We start from the raw sequence: 25766 nt of genomic DNA on the forward strand, positions 1-25766 counted from the left end.
AGCAAACCCTCACTCTTCCCGGTCGGCAGTGAATGGTGTCTGGGACTCGAGCAGCCTGCTGGCAAAAGGACAGGGAGAAGAGAGAAAGGTGTGACTTTTCTGGAAAGCATGTCAATAATGTAAGTGAAGACTCTTTAAAACATTCTATTTTATGACTTATTCTTATTTTTCTTATCCTTAAGAAATCAGAAGAGATTCAGACAAAGCAATCCAGAGAGAGGAAAAGGGCTGCCTGAGCTCTGGTGCTTGTGGCTCTAAGTAACAGAAAACAACAAAGTGTCTTAAATAACAAGCACATGTGCAGAGAAATCTGCAGGTGTGCAGGTGTGCTACAATGGCCTTCTGGGTTGGTACATTTAGCAGCTCAGACACGTGGTCTAAAGCAAGCCGAGGTTCTTTCCATCTCTCTGCTCTTCCGGCTCCAACATTGGTCGCATGCTGGGTTTGGTTCCCCTAGTGGCCGACAGCACCAAACGGCAGTCACCAGCATTCTCAGTCATGTCCAAATAGAGATGGGGAAAGGCTGATTTCACAGGCTCTTCCTGAAAAGTAAGAAAAGTCCTGGTCAGGTGGCTCAGTTGTTTGGAGCATCATCCCATACACCAAAAGGATGTGGGTTCGATTCCTGGTCAGGGCACAAGCTAGGTTGTGAGTTCGATCTTTAGTCAGGACACATATGGGAGGCAACCCAACAATGTTCCTCTCCTCTCTCTCTAAAACCAATAAACACATCTTCAGGTGAGAATTTAAAAAAAAAATTAAGAAAGGATTTTCCCAGAAGCTTTCAGCAAATCTCTCATTGGCCAGAACTGGGTCATATGTTAATTCAAAATCAGTCACTAGCTGGGAAGCAAACGATGGTAGTAGAGAAGCTAGTTACCCTTAAACCAATAGCCCTACCCCTTCCCACGGAGATCAGTTCCCAAGTGCACTGCTTCAGTTCTGTAAGGAGGAGGGCAATAAGGAGTAAATCCCCTCATGCACTCCGAAAATCTTGGTAACATCCCTCTGGTTCTGACGATGGAGGTAGCTGAACTAAAACAACTTTGACCATGATCTAGGGAAAGAGAGGATGAATTGATGAGGTCTTCATTTTTAGAGAAGCTGTGATTTGGGTCCATTCTGAAACACAACCATTCATGGTTACTGCTCACTTCTAAGAAATTTTCTACAGCTGAACATTTCCAACGTGTTTTACAGTCCCCACATATGATCACAGCCCACCTTACTGTTCTTTGCTAGATCAACAATTTTTTCTGAATTGTCTTGGTCTCCTTAATCACATGCAGTTTTAAATTAGTTGTTACCGACACTCCTTTCCTCCCTGGCAATGTTCTTAGGTCAATCCCACATCCAATTAAGGGAACTCGGAAAAAGGAAATCCTACAGCAAACTGCCATGTGCCTGACAACTTCATTTTAAATAAGTAATCCTCAAAGATGGCAACTTGGCAAAGAGAGCACTTAACCCTCTCTGCCCGGAAGGCCCATCACTTGGGGCTGCATCAGATTATTGGCCTGAAATCCCAGCACTTGTAGGTTAAGGACACACACACACACACACACACACACACAGGAGGTATGGTATCTCCAGCATCAAAGGTGTAGGTTTTCGTTCCCCTTTTCCCATTCCTGCTCCTCCCAAAACTTTCAGAGGTAAACGTTTAGGATTCTGGGGAACATTTCAGCACATGTTAGGGACCAGCAGTGATGTGGGTAAGCTTCTAGCAGCTGTCCGAACACCCCTTCTTTTCCTTCTTTTCACGGGAACAACTGGCGAACCGTGGCTCGGAGAAGGCCTGTGTGTTTAACTCCTGTAATCCTGTCAGTTTTCTCTGACCAGGAAACTCTTTCCTGCTGCCATATAGGTCACCTTCCAATCTGTAAAGTGGGTAGAAGGTTAAAATGTTTCTCGCTGTTTTGTTGAAAGAAGTTAAGTTCCAGGAAAACTCCAGAGGGACTCCTACAGACACTTAGTCCAAAAGTGGCTATCCTGAAGGGCTAAGGCAGAGGAGATGATTTTTACAAAAAAAAACAGATGTGTCCTGTGCTTGTGGACCTCTCGTGGGCCTCAAGCCCTCAGCTGACCTGTGTAAAATTAGCAAATGGCAAAGGGGCAGGGGCCACAGACTGGCCATTCCTCGGAGAACTGTTCCCAGCTAAGTACCTAGTGTCATGATAAATTAGTAGCAAATGACAAAAAAAAAAAACACTCTTCAAGGATCAAACAGGATGCTAGGGAAGGAGAGCGAAGGGGAGGGAGGTGTATGGCTGCTGACTGTGGAATCTTCAGATCTGTTTGGATGAGTCATTGCCCGTGACTTTCACAACAGGAATCCAATTTGACTAATCATCTGATAGAGACTTTTATTTCTATCCTTCAACATGTGAAATCTCTCTGACTTTCGGGTTTAGTTATTACTTAAGCAACAAACAAACATGTATCTTAGGAACATAGTTGTCATCTTCCAGAGGTACTGGATGTATACTGAGTAACTGGAAAACACTCACTCCGTAATCCACACACACGTACACATGCACCTTGTCACACAGCACTCCCACACAATAAAAGTGAAATTGCTGTTTGATGGATGTAAACTCGTGGGTGTTTCCAGCAATTAGGAGTCCTGCCAGGTGTGAGTGCTGAGAAGGAAGGTGAACCCCAGGGCTTTCCCTGTCTGAGCCGAGATCCTTATTTGATGAAGCTACTACCTGTGCTCTGTGTCTCCGGCCAGGGGACCATAGCAAGGGAAGTGTGGCTGCTGGTCATCCCAGACCAAAGAGATGAATGGAATTCCAGGCAGCTGGAGTCATGCTGGCTTGGGACAGGGGCTTGGAGACCAGATTTGCAATGACAGAAGCGTTAAGTGGTAGCGCTCATGGCAACTGGTGCACCCACAGAAATGTGACCCACACCTCGGTTTCAGGAGCGGAAAAATGAAAAGAACGTTTAGGGAGGAAAAAAAGGAAATAAAATAATGGGCAGAGGGTAATTTATTACTCTATGAGTCTGTTCTGTAAATAGTTTAAGACCCTGGAACCAGATGGTTCTGCAAATCCTCCAACCAGGAGTCACGTTAAGAAGCACGAGTGGGCACAAAAACTGTTTTTCAAGACACAATTTCAAGTTTGGCTTGAGGGAACTGGATACGAGCAAGTTTCCTTAACATTCCTGACTAGAAAGAAATTGTCCTCTCAGGTCCCCTTGATCAGAATACGCATACCGCCCCCAAGCGGCAAGCCGTGGAAGCGCGGAGAAGCCACTTGCGCGAGGACTCGGACTGCAGTGACTGCAGAAAGTGTACCCCGAGGGGCAGCGAGAACGCGAGCTCTCTACACCGACCTGCCAGCCGGCGCGACACCGCGCTCACCTCCTCTAGCAGGTCAGGCGGAGGGCGGGCGAGGGCACGGCGCGCGGCTTCGCGAAGCCTGGCGCGTGGCCCCCCCACCCCACCTGCACGGATGGATGAGGGGCCATCGTCCAGCCATTCAAAGAGGCAGATTTGTCTGAAAGCCCCCTAATGGTCTTAAGGTGGGTGACCGTCTCTGGTCGAGATGCTCGCACTGAACACATGCTGCCTTCGTGGCGCAACAGCGAAAGTGCTGAGCCGGCGTGCGCCAAGGCCGCGTGGGCGTGCACCTCTTTTTCTCAGAAGTTCCAGGGCTCTCCGAACCCGACCCCCACCTCCCCCTTCACATTCTAGCTGGAAGGCTGTGCGCGGAGAGAGGAACCCAGACTGGCCCCCCTCCCGCTTCCTGCCCCGCCGCCTCCCATTGGCCAGAGGAATGCCCAGGAATGTCAGCACCGCTTTAAAAGCGCGCGGCTCCTCCACCTCGCCAGCCAGTGCAGCCGAGCCGGCCGGCGCCTCCTGACTCCTGCGAGCTCTCCCGCGCACCCTCCGACTCCGGCCGCCTTCCCGGCGCTCCACGCTCACCAGGACTCGGCGCCCGTCGCTGCTTCCTTGCCGCCACTCCGGGCCTCTGCGCCCGTGTACACACAGGTAAGGGGTCTGCGGGCAGCCGCAGAGGACCAACGCTGCCCTGGCCATCCGCCTCGGGCGACGAGGCTCCAGCCCCTCAGGGACCTCGGACCCCATCTTGTCCGTCCCAGCTGTTGGGGGCGGGGGGCGTTCTCCTCCTGGAAGAGCTCCAGAACCCTCTTCTCCAGATTTGGGGTTCATAAACCACTTCTCAGGACACCCCAAGAATTTTTCTAAACACTAAGTCCCCCCTAAATATTTCTGTCAGTCCCCTAGAGAAGAGTCCACTTCCCCATGCCCTCCTGGTCCTGCTGTTTACCCTCAACTTCCCAAGGAAAACCCCCAGATGGTTGGTTTTTAAGCTTCTCTTTAAAACCAGTCTCCTGCCTTCATCTCACACTTTCTTCCCGATGCCCTGATGTAAAGTGAATTCTGTTTTCCCTCATTCCAGCAGATGTAGGACAGGGGGATTCCCAGGGACCTGGCCCCATGCCCAGCCCCTAGTTGTTGCCACTCTCCCTTCTTTGCCACCCCTTACCTTGGGCTCTGCTTCCTGCTGCAGGCTCCCTGCTGGGCGCAGACAGCTCCGCCATGGGACTGGACTGGGGACTCAGGGTCCTGTTCCTGTTGCTTGTGTGTGGCTGCAGCCACAGTTCAGGTGAGTCCCTACAATGCCTTTGAGGGGGGAGGGAAGATGTGGAGGTGCCAGGTGCCCCAGGTGTGCCTCCCTCCCTCCCAGCTCTCCTCTCCCAGCTGTTTTCCCTGAGCTTTGACTGGACCAGGTTGCAGGTTCTTTCTGACCGTGGTATTCATCAGCTCTTTCTGTAGTTTTCACCCTCTCTCTCTGGCCCCGCCCCTGAAAGCTGAGTCTCCCCACCCCGGCCCCCGATCTAGGAAGCTCACACTGTGTCCTGCTTCTGTCTCACAGAGGCTGGGGGAGACAACAGCGTGTTTGACATCTTTGAACTCACGGGAGCTGCCCGCAGGGGCCCTGGGCGCCGACTGGTGAAGGGTCCTGACCCTTCCAGCCCAGCCTTCCGCATCGAGGATGCCAACCTGATCCCCCCTGTGCCTGATGACAAGTTCCAAGACCTAGTGGATGCTGTGCGGGCAGAGAAAGGTTTCCTCCTCCTGGCCTCCCTGAGACAGATGAAGAAGACCCGAGGCACACTGCTGGCAGTGGAGCGGAAAGACCACTCTGGCCAGGTCTTCAGCGTGGTCTCCAATGGCAAAGCGGGCACCCTGGACCTGAGCCTGACCGTGCAGGGGAAGCAGCACGTGGTGTCGGTGGAAGAAGCGCTCCTGGCCACCGGCCAGTGGAAGACCATCACCCTGTTTGTGCAGGAGGACAGGGCCCAGCTGTACATCGACTGTGAGAAGATGGAGAATGCTGAGCTGGATGTCCCCATCCAGAGCATCTTCACCCGGGACCTGGCCGGTGTCGCCAGGCTCCGCATCGCAAAAGGAGGTGTCAATGACAATTTCCAGGTGAGGCCTCTTCTCTGTGGGATGGACTGCTAGCCAGTTGGTCTGTCAGGAGGGCCGTAGCAAGAGAGGCAAGTGTCCCAGTCGGGGAAACACTGCCTGTGGACTGTGACTGTGGTTCTTAAACTCCAGGGAGTACCAGAGTCACCAGGAAGCCTTGTTCAAACAGCCAGCCCCTTTCAGATTCAGTAGATCTGGGCTGGAGCCTGATTAATTTGCATTTCTAACAAGGTCCTGATGGGGCTGATGTTGGGGATGGGTATGCTTGGGGACCTCACTCTGAAACCTATGGGAGGAAACAAAGGGTTTTCCTGTAAGAGCCTGTTCAATCTTAGGTCCTTTACTATTCTCAAGAAAATAACATTTCAGATGCATCCAACCAACTGTAACATCGCTTGAAATATTAATATCAGACACTTGGTTCAAGCAGAATAAGTACCACTTTGCTATTTGATCCCCCATGGGGATGTAGTGGGTCTCAGATAAAAGGTTAAAGCAGTGGCAATGTGCTGCTGCAGCTCCTTCCTTGCTTCAACTTCTAGGTCTTTGCAACTGTGGCTTTGAAACTCCCACATTTAACTCTTGGACACTGAAGAGTGTCACTATATCCTCCAGCATAATATCAGATTCCACTTCCTGTGTACCCAAGTAGGCTGATAACTGAATTCTTTGCAAAATACTGAAGACTTGGCAGAAGACACAATTAAGATTTTGAAGTTGTCTGGCAGTTTATGTTGGTGTGTTATTTTGACATGGTGACCTCAAAAGGGACCTCTTTCAGACTTGGAGAATGTTAGTTGTGTGCTTTTCCTAGCATAAACAGTCTCCGCTCCCTCGGCCCTCCCCACGACACTCTGCAAGTAATGCGTGTTTTCTGCCCACAGGGGGTGCTGCAGAATGTGAGGTTTGTCTTCGGAACCACACCAGAAGACATCCTCAGGAACAGAGGCTGCTCCAGCTGTGAGTACCCTTCTGCTTTTAGGGTGCATGGGGAAATTGGGGAGCTCCTACCCAAAACAAGCCGAAACTTAAACAGTGTTGGTTGTGTATAAATTACCCCGGGTAACATAGGTAAGAGGTACATAAAAGTGACCTTGAAGGCTATTTCACACACACGTCCACCCCTCACCCCAAACGAAATGTCTTTTACAACTAGGAACACTGGGGGCTGGTGGCGAGAGCGTCTCCTGTTACTCTTCTCATCGTGTGTTTCTTGGTTTCTTGGCAGCTACCAACGTCCTCCTCACCCTTGACAACAACGTGGTGAATGGCTCCAGCCCTGCCATCCGCACTAACTACATCGGCCACAAGACGAAGGACCTGCAAGCCATCTGCGGCATCTCCTGCGATGAGCTGTCCAGCATGGTCCTGGAGCTCAGGGGCCTGCGCACCATCGTGACCACACTCCAGGACAGCATCCGCAAAGTGGTCAGTGGCCTCCACTCCCAGCCCTTTAGCAGGAGCCCCTGGAGCTTTAGCCTTTAGTGTAATCCCGACGGACCAAACATGAGGGTGGACACTGATGAGCTTTCTCCCCCTTTTAGACTGAAGAGAACAAAGAGTTGGCCAATGAGCTGAGGCGGCCCCCACTCTGCTACCACAACGGAGTCCAGTACAGGAACAATGAGGAGTGGACCGTCGACAGCTGCACGGAGTGCCGCTGTCAGGTGAGGGTCTTTCCCAACTGAAACGCACACTGATGGCAGGTGTTCGATGCCGCGGTCTCTGGGGAAATGCCAGTGGGCCACACAAGCTCTTTCTGTGTTCTATGGCTTGATATCGAAGAGTGTGTGTGTGTGTATGTGTGTGTAAGTAAGATGTAATTATGACATCGACAGAATCTATTTAAACTCTCACAAAGTTTTCCAAAGGCTTAATTATACCCCAGGCTAAGTATCAAAAAGAACAAATCGAAGACAGCTGAGTAACTTGCCTGCCTCATTTCAAAGACTCAGTGTTGAATGTCAGGTACACAACACCTGGCTGGAGCTTGCCCCAAACCTGATTTGTATGCAGCTATGACAGGAGGTTCTTTCAACACAGTGCTGACTATTGAGATGACTCAGCCTGACACTGTCAGGACGTAACCGTCTGCTGAGCTCAGGGGGCACGTCCTGCAGCACGTGCCACTCTAGCTTTCCCCAGGGCCAGCGGCGGGTGAGTCTGGGAGTTGACCCGGCTCGTTAAGCAAAGTCAAGCTTAAATACAAATCCTGGATTGCTGGATTTTTGGAGCCATCTTTACTAAATTCCTATCCAGGTCTGTACAGGAGGAAAAAATATGCTCATCGAGCTTCTTTTCCCCACAGACATAATAATTTTAAATTTAAAAGTACCAGCAGAGTTTTGAGTTCTGTTCATCTGCACCTGAAATTGATCTGACCTGTGACATTTGGTGATTCCCTTTGGATAAATCCTTCATGCGGCACCTTCCGCCGGTGACGGAGTAGCGCTCCCCCGGGACGGAGTGATGAGCAGCCCACACTAGGACTGTGTCTGCGATGCTGGTAGATGCAGAGAAGGGAGGCCTGGAGGCCATGTATAGCTGCGACCGTTCATCTTATAACTGAAGTGTTAAGTAGTATGTCACCTTCCGTTTGCAATATGCTTAGTGACCCATTTCCTCCTCCCTCTTGCCCTGCAGAACTCCGTTACCATCTGCAAAAAGGTGTCCTGCCCCATCATGCCCTGCTCCAATGCCACAGTCCCTGATGGAGAGTGCTGCCCCCGGTGTTGGCGTAAGTCCCCCAAACCGCACAGCCCCACAGCGCCCAGTCACTGCCACACCCACACTAGAGAGCTCAGCGCAGCGCTGGAGCCCCACGGCCACCCCCATATGTTTCCATTCCGTTGTTTGCTGCAGCATCTGGTGAACTGCTGGCGTGTTTGCTGTATAAAGCCAAAAACCCCATTATGACTAAATCTTAATTACCCCTCTGGGTGATGGCACAGGCAGTAGCAATCTTGGTGCAGCTCATTGATCCTGATTATATGCCTTGAGGAAGAGAGAGAGAACTTGTTGCAGCAGTAAGTCTAAGTTGACTGCTTCTAGAATTTGACTTCACGGCTTAGAGTTAAGGAAAATCTGTTCACCAGGAAAACTGATGGGCTGTAGTGTGAGCATTGGGCTTAGGGGGACCTAGAGCTTCTGCCCAGTGTGTCTGCAGGAGCAGGAGACCAAAGGAAGGACAGTCTGGGCTTTAGGGCACCAGCGGAAATGAGGCACCGCGCTGTCCCGTGGCATCCCGTCCCTGGCTTTCGTGGCCTGTGTGTGAATTACTCACTGTGCTGGGACAGCACTGACAATAGCCGGTGCAAGTCCAAAACCCACGCAGCACACCAAAACAGGACCTGAAGCGGGAGAGCAGCACCCGCCCTACACACGGTCCTGTGCCGGCACCCACTGGCACAGCTCCGAGCAACCAGCCCCAGCCAGGGGTCACGGTCGGGATGGCGGCACTGGGACAGTCACTTGCTTTTCTAGTTCTGTCCAGTGTGCACTTCAGCTGTGGGTTAGCGAGAACAAAGCGAGCTGGGGACTAGAGGAGTTTTGAGCTTGAATCGGGGATTGCCAGCAGGAAAACTTCCAGCTGACGGCGAGAGGACATGAGTTCTCCATCTCTTGTCTGCTGCAGCTGGGCGTGAGCATAGTCCTGGCGCCTGGGCAGGTGGCAGACAAACACGTTCTCCTGTAAAAGACAAGCAGAGAAGGCCCCACCTGCTCAGGCGAGAAAGGGCGATGCACCGATTAACTCCATGATTGAGCTGGAGCCCAGGGCCAACAGTCGCTGAGCGGCCTGGAAGCTCACCTGCCAAACGCATGGCCTCGGGCTCCCCAAAACGTCAGAAGTGGCTCCTATACACTGCCTAAGACTCGGGTGTTCTTGGAAGCCTGGGACTGGACATGCCTACCGATAGATCTTAAGTCAGGAAAGGGAAACTCATTTGAAATGCGGAGGGAGGAGAAAGGAAGCGGCGGTGAACAGAACACCCACGGGGATGGGGCTGAGCTGTGCCGCCTGGGCAATGCATTCAGTTACCCCACGCAGTGCCCGCCCTGCCCTGGGATAAACCCCTTGGCGGTTGGCCTAAGAAATCTCTTGCTTTTCACCCTTTGGCAAGGGAAGAAAGCCCTGAGCAGAGCAGTCTGAAAAACAGTCGTAACGACCACACATTAAATAAACCCGTCTCCTCTGCAGCCAGCGACTCCGCGGACGATGGCTGGTCCCCCTGGTCCGAGTGGACCTCCTGCTCCGCCACCTGCGGCAACGGGATCCAGCAGCGCGGCCGCTCCTGTGACAGCCTCAACAGCCGGTGCGAGGGCTCCTCCGTCCAGACGCGCACCTGCCACATTCAGGAGTGTGATAAGAGATGTAAGCATCTTGTAAGCACCCTTAGGGGTGTGGAGAACTGGCCTCTGCTGGCCATCCCCTAGAGCAGCCCCACAGCGCGGGTTCCAGGCTCTCTGGATCTGAAGCCTGGTGCTGCCGTCTGCCCGTGCACCCTTGAGCGCCACTTGCCCTCTCAGACTCCACATTTGTGCTCTGGGGCCAATGATAGTCCTCGATAGGGTTGTCTTGAGGAGTTTAGTTAGATACTGCATTTCAGGCAGTTAGCACAGAGGTCAGCTCATGATAAGCACCGATAACCATCAGCTCTGAACTTTAGTCAAACAGGATGGCGGCTGGAGCCACTGGTCGCCGTGGTCGTCTTGTTCTGTGACATGTGGCGAGGGTGTGATCACCAGGATCCGGCTCTGCAACTCCCCCAGCCCCCAGATGGACGGGAAACCGTGCGAAGGCGAAGCTCGGGAGACCAGGGCCTGCCAGAAAGACGCCTGCCCTGGTGAGTGAGCACGTGGCCGGCCGAGGGCTGAGCCCCCGTGGCAGCTCTGCCCTGCTGCTCGCCTGGCATCTGACCCCTCTCTCTGCTCAGTGCCTCATGGAGGGGAAAGGTTACTTTCTAGAGAAACAAACAAGCAAAGTCCTACATACTCAGCAGCTTCTTGTAATGAAAAACAGAAGGAAAGCCATTTCAAGCTCTCCCTCTTCCCATTCTTCACGTGTCAGGGTAGCAGTGTTTTCTTGAACAAACTTAGGATAGTCGTCTGTCACAGGGCAGGTGTTTGAAATGGACCTTAACTTCCACATGTGGTTTGCTTTCTTCTAGTCAATGGAGGCTGGGGTCCCTGGTCGCCGTGGGACATCTGTTCTGTCACCTGTGGAGGAGGAGTACAGAAACGCAGCCGGCTCTGCAACAACCCCGCCCCCCAGTTTGGAGGCAAGGACTGTGTTGGGGAAGTGATGGAAAACCAGGTCTGCAACAAGCAGGACTGTCCAATCGGTGAGCCATGCAGCCCGGGACAAAACCAGCCTGGGGTTCCACTGACCGAATGTCAGGGTCAGCATTCAAGGGCCTCCTGGCTCTGAGTAGTGCTGAGCGGTTCGATTGCTCTAAGGTGCGGGATGGACAGCATAACCTCTGGTTAGCAGTGACATAGTCCCTACAGCATCTCCCACTGCGTCGTGTCCTCACTGACCAGCACAGCAGGGAAAGGCAGCCAGACCAACTGTTTCCCATCTGTCCCTCCTCAGATGGGTGCCTGTCCAACCCCTGCTTTGCCGGTACCAACTGTACGAGCTACCCTGACGGCAGCTGGAAGTGTGGAGCTTGTCCCCCTGGCTACAGCGGAAACGGCATCCACTGCAAAGATGTCGACGAGGTGAGATGCTGACGGCTCGCCGTTCCCGCTTCTGGGAAAGCTGTTCGCCCGTGCCCCTCATTTCCTGCGGCAGTGTTTGCACACAGTGAGCAAACTGCTTTCCTTCCACAGTGCAAGCTCGTGCCTGACGCCTGCTTCAACCACAACGGAGAGCACAGGTGTGAGAACACAGACCCCGGCTACAACTGCCTGCCCTGCCCGCCGCGCTTCACAGGCTCGCAGCCCTATGGCCGGGGCATGGAGCACGCCACAGCCCACAAACAGGTGCGTGTGGGGTCCACCTGGTGGGCCGCATGGAGGACGGGTATCTCTGGCCGAAACATCAGGACAGGGAGGAATGTCGTTTCATCCTCTTCACAGAAAAACAAGGGAGAGGGTGAACGCCCAGTCCAGCTTTTAGAATCATGACTAGAAAACCCACGGTAAACCCAGCAGTGGTAAACCCAGCAGTGCATCACACTTGAAAATGCTGCTCTCGGATGAGCTGTGAGCCGACAAAGCCATAAACTCAGGGCAGGAGAGACACACACAAAGCGATGGCCACCTGTAAACCGGACACTGCAGGGGAGCTCAGGGAGGGACAGAAGTGGCCCACACTCTTCCCCGTGGAAACCGTCCCAACACGATAGGGATCTGGGTTCTTCCTGCTTCCGCGGTACCTGGAGACTCGTGACACCAGGATGCTGTCCCCACAGGTGTGCAAGCCCCGCAACCCGTGCACAGACGGGACGCACCACTGCAACAAAAACGCCAAGTGCAACTACCTGGGCCACTACAGCGACCCCATGTACCGCTGCGAGTGCAAGCCCGGCTACGCCGGCAATGGCGTCATCTGCGAGGAGGACACCGACCTGGACGGCTGGCCCAACGAGGACCTGGTGTGCGTGGCCAACGCCACCTACCACTGCAAAAAGGTAAAAGCCACTCCCTTGTGAGCCCCAGAGGGAAAGCACGTCAAAAGAGCAGGCTGGGGAATTGTAAATGCTTCAGGCTCAAACATGAAACCGAAAGAGGGTGTCACCCGAGGCAGAGCAGCACGGATTCTCAGCAGCAGGGAAGCGCTCGGTGCCAAGGACGTGGCTGTGCCAGGCCCTTCTGGCACTGGCGTCCCGCGGTCTGTTATTTTGTCCCCGCAGAAGGGTTCACTTCCCTGCTGAGTACCAGCAGGCAGTGTGGCTTGTGTTTCCAGCACACAGAAGGCCTAGAGCATCTACACAGACTTTATATGTAGCCCTATATATCCCCCGAGAAAACGTTCAAATTTTTTGTGTTCCTGTAAAAAATGTGTCCTTACGGAGGAGCAGTCAGTCGTCCGTGTGCGGGTGGAGTGGAGCACGTGCGGACAGCGGCTGTAGCGTGTGCCTTCTCTCCTCTCCGCAGGACAACTGCCCCAACCTGCCCAACTCCGGGCAGGAGGACTACGACAAGGACGGGATCGGCGATGCCTGTGACAGTGACGACGACAACGACAAAATTCCAGACGAAAGGGTAAAAACACGTTTCCGTTTCTTTCACCTTTGCGGTTCATGAACAGCCTGAAACACTGTAAGGTTCAGAGTTATAGGGAAAAATAGACAAACTGATACATGGAATAATGAGAAATTACTCACTGTGTTTCAGCAGGTTGAGGACGTAGATGTTGCCGAGAGAATTTGTAAAGGAGGGTTTTGCTCTTCATCACAGCCTTCCCTCCCCTCATTTGAGCACGAGACTCCACATATAAACAAGTGACTTTGCTCCCCAGACTCACTTCCAGTGCCGAATCTAAATGCCAGTAGAATCTGCTTCGGGCATAGTGAGAACTGAGATGAGCTTCTGTTTACATCTCACTGACTGATAACCAGCAGGCTATTCCACATACAAACAAGTGACACTCTGCTCCCCAGATCCATTATGTCCTGGCTTTTGCCTTGGGCAGTGATCAGCTCACACCGAGCGCCCAGTCAGCGCAGCCGCTGGGTGGGAACCCTGCTGGGCGTTCTGCAGCATCCATGCGTGTTGTCGTGCACGTGCTCGGAGCCCGGGGCTGGCTGCGCACAGTGTGGTGAGATGCTCCCTTCCCGCTCTCCACAGGACAACTGTCCGTTCCACTACAACCCAGCCCAATACGACTACGACCGAGACGACGTGGGGGACCGCTGCGACAACTGCCCCTACAACCACAACCCAGACCAGGCCGACACAGACGGCAACGGGGAAGGGGACGCCTGCGCCGCCGACATCGACGGGGACGGTGAGGCGCCCCCTGACCCCAGCAGGCCCGCAGGGGGGAGGTGACCACACTCAGCTTTCGAGTGAATTTTCCCCAGCCCTGGCTGTCGAGTGGGGGTTTGGTTGAAATGACAGGCTGCAGATTTCAGCTGGCGTTTTGACCCCCGTTCTCTGCAGGCATTCTCAATGAACGAGACAACTGCCAGTACGTCTATAACGTGGACCAGAGGGACACCGACATGGACGGGGTCGGTGATCAGTGTGACAACTGCCCTCTGGAGCATAACCCAGACCAGGTAGGTGGACTCCTTCCACACCCTTCGGTCAAGGACTGGAGCACCCCTCTCAGGCCTCGGAAGTACAGAGTGCAGGCACTCCCGTCACCGTGGCCCTCCGTGGCCTCGCAGCCCATTCCTACACTTCTCTGTGAACAGTTTGCCGGTGCGCTGTCCTGGCAGAGCCCCGTGGAGCTCAGCGTGACAGTGTTGTCAGTTTACCTCGTCTGTGCAGGGAGGTCTGAGTGACTTGTTCAGCATGATGGACCACTGGGATAACTTTATACAAAGTAGAAATCTGTGACAACTCTAATAACATTAATCATATTTAAGACTAAAAGATGAAAGAACATACCCTTAAGCAAAATAACCATCTTCATGGCTAATGATGTAATGTGGCTGAGAGAAAAATCATCAAACTAAAAATACTCCCCCTAAACTGGAGAAATCCCTGTCATTGTCACAAGTGTTTGGCGCTTCAAAGAGGCACCGTTCTGCCCCCGTGCTGGGCAGTGCTATAAGCAGGCATTAGCCAGGACAGCGCCCACGTCCGGAAGTGTGCCTTTGCTTCTGCAGTTGCCCATCATTATTTCCTGGGAACAAAAGTTAAGGAATTTTTTTTGCTAAAATGCATTGTTCTGAAAATTTAGAAACCAACTTTTTAAAAATGGGAATATTTTTGTAAGATTCAAGACACAAGAAGGCCGTCTTTTCCTCCCAGTATTTGTTCTTAGGAGGGGCTGTAAAACAAAAGGCAAGAGGGTAAAGAGTGTCCAGGCCGTAAGGGGAAAGTGTGAATGGCCTGAGATGGCTCTGAGGGCCCAAGGGCACCAAGGGCCATATTTTCAGATTGGGTCTTACCATCAGTTAAACCTTCTCACTACCATGTAACCTCCCTGGGTGATTTTTTGGTTCCTCAGACTGTGATCAAACCTATAACAAAATTCAGGCATTATGTAAAAACCTTACTAGCAAAGAGCATAAATTATGACAAGAAAAATCTCTCCTTGTATATAAATAATTTTTAAGCACCCCATGCACACTGGACGATATAAAAGGACTCTGAGAGATACAGCTTCGAAAACCCCGAGAGTTCTGACTTTACCTGAGCCAACAGATGGCAGTCTTTATGGACCAGTCAAATAAAAGGAAACACCTAAAAATAAGATAACTCACTGATCCCTACCATCTGAACCGCCCAGCATGCACAAAACAGGGCCAGGGCCGTGTTTCTGTGACATGACGGCCTAGGGTAGCAGTTCACATGTCAACAAGTTTCAACTGAAACCCTTCCATTGGAAAATAATGAAATGTACCCAAAGGATTTAACTTCACATTAAACTAGAAGCAGTTACCACTGTACTTCATCCTTTGTGATTAAGTAGTGCTTACTTAATCACAAATAAATAAAACTTTGTTTTGTTTAGAATGTGTTATATTTTAAAAAAGCTCAAATATCCCTTTTCAAATTTTCATGGGAAAACAAGGATCAAGAAAAGAAGTAACACTGGTTAACTCTACTGTCTCTTAGCAGTCGCGTGTGGGTGTAAGTCTCCACTGGCCTCTCAGGCGTCAGAAGGAGACTCTTCCCTGAGTTAGAACTCAGTTCCCCGAGTTAGAACTGACGCTGGGAATTTACTCCTTGGTTCACCTCCGTCTCTCCCTTCCAGCTGGACTCCGACTCAGACCGCATCGGAGACACCTGCGACAACAACCAGGATATCGACGAGGACGGCCACCAGAACAACCTGGACAACTGTCCCTATGTGCCCAATGCCAACCAGGCTGACCATGACAAAGATGGCAAGGGAGACGCCTGTGACCACGACGATGACAACGACGGCGTTCCTGATGACAGGGACAACTGCAGACTCGTGCCCAACCCTGACCAGAAGGACTCTGATGGTGAGTCGGGAGAGCCCCTTTTTAGGAGAGTGACTGAGTCAGCGGCTCTCCAGATTGAGGAGCAATAACAGAGCTGAATGCATTCGGGAGGGTGAAGAGCCCAGATGCCAACATGGACAAGATTGTGAGTTTCTGACACCAGTGATAGTAGTATTTCAGGATTTCACTGAACTCTCGCCTCTTTCCCTTAGGTGACGGCCGAGGTGATGCTTGCAAAGATGATTTTGACCATGACAGTGTGCCGGACATCGATGACATCTGTCCTGAAAACGTTGACATCAGTGAGACTGACTTCCGCCGATTCCAGATGATTCCTCTGGACCCCAAAGGGACATCCCAAAATGACCCTAACTGGGTGGTCCGCCATCAGGGTAAAGAACTTGTCCAGACCGTCAACTGTGACCCTGGACTTGCTGTAGGTGAGTAGCGAGTTCTTTGAACGGAAGGCTAATTCATACGTGGGGAAGAAGCAAATAAAAAACCTGGCTGTTGTGTGCATCCCTGTGGGGACTAAGGATGTCTGGGAATGTGATAGAGAACCTTCTGAAAGCAGCAGCTTTTAATTTGGGTCTGGCCTCATCCTCAAGGTTACGACGAGTTCAATGCCGTGGACTTCAGTGGCACCTTCTTCATCAACACTGAAAGGGATGATGACTACGCCGGGTTTGTGTTTGGCTACCAGTCCAGCAGCCGTTTCTATGTTGTGATGTGGAAACAGATCACCCAGTCCTACTGGGACACCAACCCCACACGGGCTCAGGGATACTCAGGCCTTTCCGTGAAAGTCGTGAACTCCACCACGGGGCCCGGCGAGCACCTGCGGAATGCCCTGTGGCACACAGGAAACACCCCTGGCCAGGTAGGGGCGACTCCTGCAGAGGGAGCGAGGGGATGGGCCCTCCACGAGCACTGGGGACACTGTGCTTTTGGCCAAGAGGCAGAAGGAGTCTTAGATGCCATGTCCCCAGCAGCACCAGCTGCAGCACTGAGCTCTGCTTTGCAAAACCACGGTCATGTCTGAGACAGGAGTACCATCCCTGGGGCTGCCCTTCAAATCCAAAGGCAGTTTCAGCCTCTTCAACAAAAAGGCTCCCTCACTTCTCTCTCTCTCCTTTTTATGTGCTTTCAAGGGCACACGTCAAATGAAAGAGGGAGGCCTTAGGAAAAAAACCTGCATTTCAGCCCTCTAACCTAGGTCAACCTGGTACCTTTCACTGTTCCTTGTAGAATGAAACATCAATGTAATCATCATGGAGCTGTGTTTCAACCTGTTCCTTTTCCTTCAGGTGCGCACTCTGTGGCACGACCCTCGTCACATAGGCTGGAAAGATTTCACCGCCTACAGATGGCGTCTCAGCCACAGGCCAAAGACTGGCTTCATCCGGTAAGGCTGCAGTGACGGAATTTGGTCACAACAATGGGCGAGAAGGCAGAGACTGAAACGGGGACTAATGAGATTTTCTTTTTTCCTGCAGAGTGGTGATGTACGAAGGGAAGAAAATCATGGCAGACTCAGGACCCATCTATGACAAAACCTACGCTGGTGGCAGGCTAGGGCTGTTTGTCTTCTCTCAAGAAATGGTGTTCTTCTCCGACCTGAAGTACGAGTGCAGAGGTAAGAGCCACGTTACGTGAATGTGCAGCTGACGTCTCTAATTCAGACCAGTGTCAGGGACATCAGTTACGGGAGAGGCTGAACTCAAGACTGTGTTACAAAGTTGTCTGTATTGTGCTGTTGAGAACACAGTGATAAAGATGAAATAAGGCCTATCAACAGTGGCTTACGGAATCCTGAGTCTCGTTAACAATATTAATTTACTTAGCAATCTGTGTTCTTCATACACAGTGCCAAGTAAACTGCAGAAGAGCTCCTGTCCAGTTTAGACCACACTGATAACTACTTAAAATTTGACGTTTCTACACTTCACTCCTCATAGTTTCATTTATGCCACAGCAGCACAAGTTGCTTTTCGAACCTTTGCCTGTTGTACGTAGAAGGGAAAGGAGTGCTGCCTTCACATTGGACGTTAACATTCACCGCTAACCTTAGCTGTTTGTCCTCCAACCCGTTCACTCAGTGGTTACTTAGTCTCAGCACTGGGCCTACCAAGAAAAATAAATGTGCTATAATTGTTTACTGGGACAAGGCCTAATGCCAACAAAATCAATTAGAGTAAAAAAAAAAAGTTAATTTTACTCAAAATACTTAAAAATTCAGACTCGCAGATTGAATCACAGTGACATAAAACACCCTAACCTTCACACGCTGAAAGCCCTGGAGGGCACCGCCCAGGTTTGGTGAGGCCAGGCGGCAGCCATGTCCCAGCCAGCACGTTCAGACGCGGCAACGTTTAATTTTATACGCTGACCATCTTCAATTATGCTTTTGTTGTTATAAAAGTAGAGCTATACCTCAGGTGTTTATTCATTAACGGATATTAAGATGACAGTCCCTTTGTGAACGAGTTTTTGTTTATCTGTTTGGGTTTGTTATTTTAACAGATTCCTAATCTTCAAACTGTTGATCAAAAGACTGACCATAACCGATGCCGGTATTGCACCTTCTGGAACTATGGGCTTAAGAAAACCCCCAGGGTCACGCCTCCCTGCCTGCCCTTTTCCTCTGCTTGCATCAGTGCGGACTCCTAAACCACGTGACTTGACTCAAGAAGATGCGATTTTCTGAATCAGACTCAACATTCAGCCTCTGAATAAGAAGAGAATCTTACAAGAATATAAATGATTACTTTGGTTCACTTTTGGAAAAAGCAAAAGCATCCACCTGCTTCAGTTGGGAAGGTGCCAGCTCCACTCGCCTTTTGTCAGAGCAGGGTGCCCTTGTGAGGCCACCTGAGCAGTGGGCCCAAAAGTGCTTTCAGGCATGTGAGAGGAGGGAGGACTCACGAGAATTGGCAAACGAAACCACTGCTGTCCTAGTCCCTCGGGAACAGGGGGCGCGCAGGGGCCAAAGCCCTAAGGGGAAGGGCGCAAACCCAAGAGATGATTGTATGAGGAGAACATGGAGGAACTGTTACACATTCGGTACTAAACCATTTTCAGGGGATTGAAAGACTGTTGCTGGATTTCATGATGCTGACTGGCGTTAGCTGATAGGCACTTAAATAGAGGCAGGGGAGGGAGGCAAGGACTGACTTCTGGACTTCCTCTTGGATGCCCACCCCTTACATGTCACATATAGTGACCAGAGTAGGGAGGCAGGATTAAACCAGAGGGTAAGGCAGCACTGGCTGCCACTGCCTGGTTACACTGAAATTGTTGGTTTCATTCTAGATGTAGCTCGTGCAGATGTAGCAGGAGAATAAGAAAATCTACCATCTCAGTGAGCACCACGCTGCCTCCCAGGGAGGGGCAGCTATGCTTGTATTTTCATGGTTAGAAAGGCACAAAATTATTCACTTAACTAAAACATTCCTTTTCTCTCTTTTGTCCTGAATATCGTGGAGTTTTCTAATTCTCTTTTGGACTGTAATTTTGTTTTTTTTTTTACACTTTACAATGTAAAATATTTATTTTTTACTTACTCTGGAGAACCTATCTGAAAGACTTCATGGGACAGGAAGAAGCGTAAGGACTATCCCCATCATCTTTGAGTCTTCATGACTGTAAGGTTGTAAATACAGATTATTTATTAACTCTGTTCTACCTGGAACCTAGGTTTCGTATGGAAAGCGAGAGCAGGTAGTTGAGATTCGTCAGCAAATCTCACAAGAAGGGCACAAGGAAAGTCAGCAGAGCAAGCTGCTCTTCACTTTGTGCCTAAGTGATCTGGGATTTTGTTCCTTGTCTTTCCCGGTGGAATGAGCTGGCTGTCCACCCGCAGGTGTTTGAGACGGCACAGAGAGCCACGATGCCTTTGCTCCTGGTGCACCCCGCCCCTCGTGCCTATTTCCAGGGAGAGAGAAGCATCTCTGCTTATTTGTTTTTCATTTTTCCAAAAGAAAAAAATGACAAAGGTGAAACTTATATACAAATATTACCTCATTTGTTGTGTGACTGAGAAAAGGATTTTTGGCTCAAGCTGAAAGGGTTTAAGTGTCTAACAAACTTAAAGCTACTGTAGCACCTAAACAAGTTGACGTTGTACATAGTATAAAAACTCTGCAGAAAAGTATTCCCAGTAAGGAAACAGCATTGAAATGTTAGATACATTTTCTGAAAGTTATTTTTTTCTATCATCTTGTATACCATTGCTTTATTTTTATAAATTATTTTCTCATTGCCATTGGAATAGATATCTCAGATTGTGTAGATATGCTATTTAAATAATTTATCAAGAAATACTGCCTGTAGAGTTAGTATTTCTATTTTTATAAAATGTTTGCACACTGAATTGAAGAATTGTTGGTTTTTGTTTTGTTTTTGATTTGATTGCTTGCCCCCTCGCCCAGTTTTTACTATTTGCCAATACCTTTTTCTAGGAATGTGCTTTTTTTGTACATTTTATCCATTTTACATTCTAAAGCAGTGTAAGTTGTATATTACTGTTTCTTATGTACAAGGAACAACAATAAATCATATGAAAATTTATATTTATACTTACCGTACACATGTTTATTTGTTCTCTACTGGCTTTATGTGATGAGGTGTGGGTAAATTCCATTCTTAAACCAGTATGGCATATATAAAAAAAATTTCAGTTAACATTCATAGTTTCTATACAATTTTAAAAGACTGTATTGCTTAGAATACACACTTGCTAGATTTGTGGAATAAAGAACGAAACAAATTAGTCTGCCACATTGAAAATACAGAAAAAAAACAACCCCCAATATGTGGGCCCCAAAAGTATACAATACCATATTTTATTAATGTCATTTATTGAATGCTTTTCAAAATCTTTCTGTTAAAAAAAATAAAGGGGGGGAAGCAGGATAGAAGCATATAAATTCTTGAACCTACATTTTAAAAAATTCTTTATTCATTTACAGTTGTCTCACTTTTTCCTCCATTCTCCCCTGCCAATCCCTCCCACGTTCAATCTTTCCCCTCACCCTGTTGTCCTTGTCCATGGGTCCTTTACACATGTTCCTTGACCCTTCCCCTTCTTTCCCCCATTATTTCCCTCCCACCTCTCCTCTGGTCACTGTCAGTTTGTTCTTTATGTCAATGTCTCTGGTTCTATTTTTCTCACTTGTTTGTTTTATTGATTAGATTCCTCTTATAGGTGAGATCATATGGTATTTGTCTTTTACTGCCTGGCTTATTTCACTTAGCATAATGCTCTCCAGCTCCATCCATGCTGTCACAAAGGGCAGGTGCTCCTTCTTTCTTTCTGCTGCGTAGTATTCCACTGTGTAAATGTACTGCAGTTTTTTGATCCACTTATTTACTGATGGGCATATAGGCTGTTTCCAGCACTTGGCTATTGTAAACTGTGCTGCTATGAACACTGGGGTCCATAAGTTCTTTTGAATTGGTGTTTCGGGGTTCTTAGGGTATAATCCCAGCAGTGGAACTGCCAGGCCAAAAGGCAGTTCCATCTTTAGTTTTCTGAGGAAATTCCATACTGCTTTCCAGTGACTGCACCAGTCTGCAGTCCCACCAACAGTGCCCTAGGGTTCCTTTTTGTCCACAACTTCGCCAGCACGTGTTGTTTGTTGATTTGCTAATGATGGCCGTTCTGACCCACGACTGATGGCACTGGATGAGCAACATGCTGTGAGCTGTGGAGAAGCTTTAAAATTAAGTGTTACGAGGGAAGAATTGTCCTTGAAAAATTGAGCCAAACTCTACGAAATATCACATTTTAGAGAATTAATATAACTTTCACCAAAAACATGACTAAAGACAGACAAATCCTAAAAAACACATATACCTAGAAAATATCAAATTATTTTATGAAGAGGACAAAGCATTGACATAAGCAGATGTTAAGTTTTAGGCGGGCTAACCACGAATGTTAACTGACCAATTAACTTCAAGCTTTAATAAAAACAAGTAGAATAAGAATATTGTAAGTAATTAAGGGTCTGGCTTTGAGGTCCCTTAAATACTAGAAAGGACCGAGCAGGATAGAATCTTCCTTTGTTTTTCTCTTTCATTCTAAAAACATTTACCTAGGCTATATCATATGTAAGTATAAATTGCCAAATCATTCTATGGCACTCAGGTGAAAAATCATGAACTAGAGGTGGGAATAGTTATAGAGTTTAAAAAACTAATTTGAAAAAGTGATTCTTTGAAACATGGTATCATTCATTCTCAGAGTAGCTCAACAAGTGAAGTCTTGGGAGAGAATTCTGATTCACTTTTAAGTAGCAGATGAAAAGTAACAGGAAATACCCAGGTGGGGCATAGAAAGTGGGAAGAAGACCTTGATTCCCAGGCATGCTTCATGTTATCACAGACTGACCTTCAAATCAGCAGTTGTATCAAAATAAAGAACTTAGTAAAAATTAAAATTATGACATCAAGGTGATAGCTTTTTCTTCCTACAAGTGTTTATTGTCACTCCTGGTCAGGATAACAGAGTAGGTGAACGTGCGCACCTCCTCTGAAAACCACATCAGAATTCCCTCTGAATTACAGGACCACCACCCTTCAGAACCGCCTGGCAGCTAGCTGCACCATAGTCTTATAACTAAGGATATAAAGAAGCCCCATCAAGGGTGGTAGGAGAGGCAGAGACACAAAATGAGCTTGTCCCACACCCACTGTGGCAATTGAGAATCTGGAGGGATGCCCCCACTGCGGAGGTCCCCCTTGAGGAGCAAGGGGTCCCAGCTCCACACAAGATTACCCAGCTCAGGGCACCAGTGCTGGGGAGGGGAGCCTCCATGACATCTGCTGTGAGAATCAGCAGGGATTGCATCCAAGTGAGAGGGAGGGCTGGTGGAGTCCCAACTGGTGCTGCTGGTAAGGGGTCCACAAACAGGCTTGCTCACACTCATTTGCTCTGGGCACAGCGGCAGCAGCTAACAAGTGCCATGGACTTACAGAGAGGATGTGAAGTGAAGGATGGAATGGAGTCAGGGCGGCCCTCTCTGGGGACAGAAGTGCCGCAGGCCCCACTGCATCTTTGTTGAGCCTGCCCACCACCCAGCCTGCAGGCACAGATGGGCTCCAAACCTGAGAGCTCCACTAACCTGGTTAATACTATCTGCCCTGCCTGGAAGTTTCCAGAGACCCCATCCCTTCCACATCTCACAACTGGCCCAAGCCTCTTCCAGCAGATTTTTCACACAAGCAGCCTGTCTCAACTCATACTATGGACTTGCCTAAAATCTCTCAAAGGTCCAAAAACCCCAAACAAGCAGCAGCTGGCCTTGGCATGCCCTGTACCTCTTACTAAGCAGCTCTAAGCCCAGCACAAGTGGCAACCAGTCTCAACTTGCACTGTAACTCCCATCAGGTGGCCCTAAGACTGGAATAAGCTGTGGCCAGTGCTGGCTTGGAACATAGCTTCAACTAAGTGGCCCACAAACCCAGCAAAAGTGGCAACTGACCTCAGCTCCCATTGTGGTGCCCACCAAAGGGTACCAGGCTCAGCACTAGTAGCAACTAGCTTTGGTCCACAGCATAGCCTCTCCTAAGTGCATCCAAACCCTGGACAAGCAGCAAAGAACTGCAGATCACTCTGTAGCTCCCACCAGGCAGCTCCAAGCCAAACACAAATGACAGCAGACCTCGGCCTGCTCTGGACCCCTCCCCAAGAGGCACAGAACCAACACACATATGGCCAGCTTCAAACCACACCAGAGAACCCCCAACCAGCTCCACAAATGACACACTAGAAGGGCTGACTCAGCTGGCACCAGAGCCCAGTTAAAGCAACTCCCACTCTATGGGGTCAGCCCCTAAAAAACAGCTATCCTCTGTAGTCACAGCTAGTCCTCACAGTGAGTCAGCCCGAGGGTCAATCTCACCCACTGACATGCCAACAGCCATCAAGGCTCAACTATAACAAGAGAGCACATATAACCTACACAAGGATACTCCAGCTCAGATGAACAGTGGATTGGGCCACTGGACCTCACAGGACACCTACTACATAACGCCACTCTGCCAAGACTGGGAGACACAGCAGATCTACCTAGTACATAGAAACAAACACAGGGATGCAGCCAAAATGAGGAGACAAAGAAGCATGTCCCAGATGAAAGAAAAGGATAGAATTCCAGAAAAACAACTAAACAAAATGGAGGCAAGCAATCTACCAGATTCAGAATTCAAAACACTGGTTATAAGGATGCTCAATGAACTTAGGGAAAGAGCAGATGAGCTCATTGATAACTTCAACAAAGAGGAAACATAAAAAGAGGAATAGAAAACATTAAATCTGGTCAGGATGCTCAGCTGGTTAGAGTTTCATTCCAATACATCAAGGTTGTGGTTCAGTCCTGGTCAGGGAACATATAAGAATCAACTAGTAAATGCATAAATAAGTGGAACAACAAATCAATCTCTCAATCTCTCGATCTCTCTCCCCCTCTCTTCCTCACTCACTCCTTCCCTCTTTCTCTCTCTTTCTCTACCCTCCTTTCTTTCTCTAAAATCAATAAATTAAAACAAATTTTGAAGAAAACATTAAAAGTCAGAATTGAAGAATACAATGACTGGAATGAAGAATACTAAGATGGAATCAACAGTGGATTATATGAAGCAGAGACTGAATCAGTAATTGGAAGACAAGGTAGTAGAAAATACCCAATCAAAACAGCAAAATAAAGAAGAATTTTAAAAAATGAAGATAGTTAAAAGACCCCTGGGATAACATCAATCATACCAACATTTGTATCATAGAGGTACCAGATGGAGAAGAGAGAGTGCAAAGGATTGAAAACCTATTTGGAGAAATAATGACTGAAAACTTCCCTAAATGTGGCAAAAGGAAACAGACATACAAGTACAGGAAGCAAAGAGAGTCCCAAAAAAGATGAACCCAAAGAGACCCACACCAAGATACATCATAATTAAAATGTCAAAGGTTAAAGATAAAGACAGAATCTTAAAAGCAGCAAGAGAAAAGCAGTCAATTACCTACAAGGGAGTCCCATAAGACTGTTGGCTTTTTTCTCAACAGAAACTTTGCAGGCCAGAGGATGTGGCACAAAATATTTGATGTGATGAAATGCAAGACGAGCAATCATGATTACTCTACCTAGTGAGGCTATAATTTAGAATAAAAGGAGAGATCAAGAATTTCCCAGATAAGAAAAAGCTAAAGGAGTTCATCACCTCTAAACCAGCATTACAAGAAATATTAAAGGGACTTCTTTAAGTGAAAAAGAGCAAACATATCAATAAGACAACATGAAAGAAAAAATTACCACTGATAAAGGCAAACAGTAAAATCCATGGATCAACCATAAAGTTAGAACAAAGGTTAAAAAGCAAAAGTAGGAAAATCATGTGTAATCACAATAATAAATTAAGAACACATACACAAAAAAGAAGTAAAAATAATGACAAAAATATAAACATGGAGGGAATAAGTAAAAATGGTAGTGATTTTAGAATGTGTTTGAACTAAGCAAACATCAACTTAATACAGACTGCTATAAACATAGTACATATGAAGCACACAGCAACCACAAATAAAATCTCTACAACATATATATACAAGAAATAAAGAGAAAGGAATCCAAAGACAGACCTATAGAAAGTAATCAACATATAAGAAGAGAGCAAGAGAATAAGAAAGGAACAGAGAAGAACTACAATCAGAAACAATAAAATGGAAATAACTACATACCTTTCAATAATTACTTTAATTATAAGTGGATTAAATGCTCCAATCAAAAGACACAGGGTGAATAAATGGACAGAAAAAAAAATACATGCATACTCTGCCTATGAGAGACCCAGTTAAGACTTTAAAACATACACAGACTGAAAGCAAAGGGATGAAAAAAAATTTAATGTAAATGGAAACAAAGAAAAATAAGTTGGGGTAGCAATGCTTGTATCAGACCAAACAGACTTTACAGTGTGTGCTAGAACAGGGACACAGAAGGGTATCTCATAATGATAAAGGGACCAACCCAAACAGAGGATATAACTCTCCTAAACATCTACACAACCAGTGTAGGAGCACCTCAATGTAAAAGGCAAATATTGACAGGCATAAAAAGAGAGACTGACAGTAAAACAGACATAGTTGACAAATTTAACACCCCACTGACAGCAATGGATAGATCATCCAGACAGACAACCAACAAGAAAACAGT

General features: G+C 48.5%; 1 protein-coding gene and 1 long non-coding RNA gene across 3 annotated transcripts; one reads left to right on the top strand and one right to left on the bottom strand.

Annotated features, from left to right (window-relative positions):
- The first annotated feature begins 3845 nt into the window (after window positions 1-3845).
- On the top strand, window positions 3846-24739 carry THBS1 (thrombospondin 1). 2 transcript variants are annotated; one of them, XM_036031635.1, is made up of 22 exons: window positions 3846-4000; window positions 4542-4637; window positions 4908-5467; window positions 6349-6424; window positions 6693-6892; window positions 7009-7131; window positions 8108-8201; window positions 9663-9836; window positions 10132-10308; window positions 10633-10806; window positions 11058-11185; window positions 11297-11449; window positions 11881-12099; window positions 12566-12673; window positions 13259-13418; window positions 13574-13692; window positions 15342-15576; window positions 15768-15995; window positions 16164-16435; window positions 16863-16960; window positions 17052-17241; window positions 24729-24739. In XM_036031635.1, exons 2-21 carry the CDS (start codon window positions 4571-4573, stop codon window positions 17209-17211), a joined length of 3525 nt encoding a protein of 1174 aa, XP_035887528.1. In that variant the 5' UTR covers window positions 3846-4000; window positions 4542-4570; the 3' UTR covers window positions 17212-17241; window positions 24729-24739. The 2 variants fall into 2 exon arrangements, with proteins under 2 accessions (XP_035887528.1, XP_028361776.1); XM_028505975.2 differs by lacking the exon at window positions 24729-24739 and adding an exon at window positions 18079-20130 and having other exon boundaries at window positions 3847-4000; window positions 17052-17191.
- On the bottom strand, window positions 5474-25766 carry LOC118501835. Its single transcript, XR_004904500.1, has 3 exons — window positions 25756-25766; window positions 21223-21228; window positions 5474-5750 (listed from the first exon to the last, which is right to left on the bottom strand). It is a non-coding gene; the product is annotated as an uncharacterized LOC118501835 (long non-coding RNA).

Source organism: Phyllostomus discolor, chromosome 1 (genome assembly GCF_004126475.2).
Source record: "Phyllostomus discolor isolate MPI-MPIP mPhyDis1 chromosome 1, mPhyDis1.pri.v3, whole genome shotgun sequence".
In the NCBI taxonomy this organism is placed as follows: domain Eukaryota; kingdom Metazoa; phylum Chordata; class Mammalia; order Chiroptera; family Phyllostomidae; genus Phyllostomus; species Phyllostomus discolor.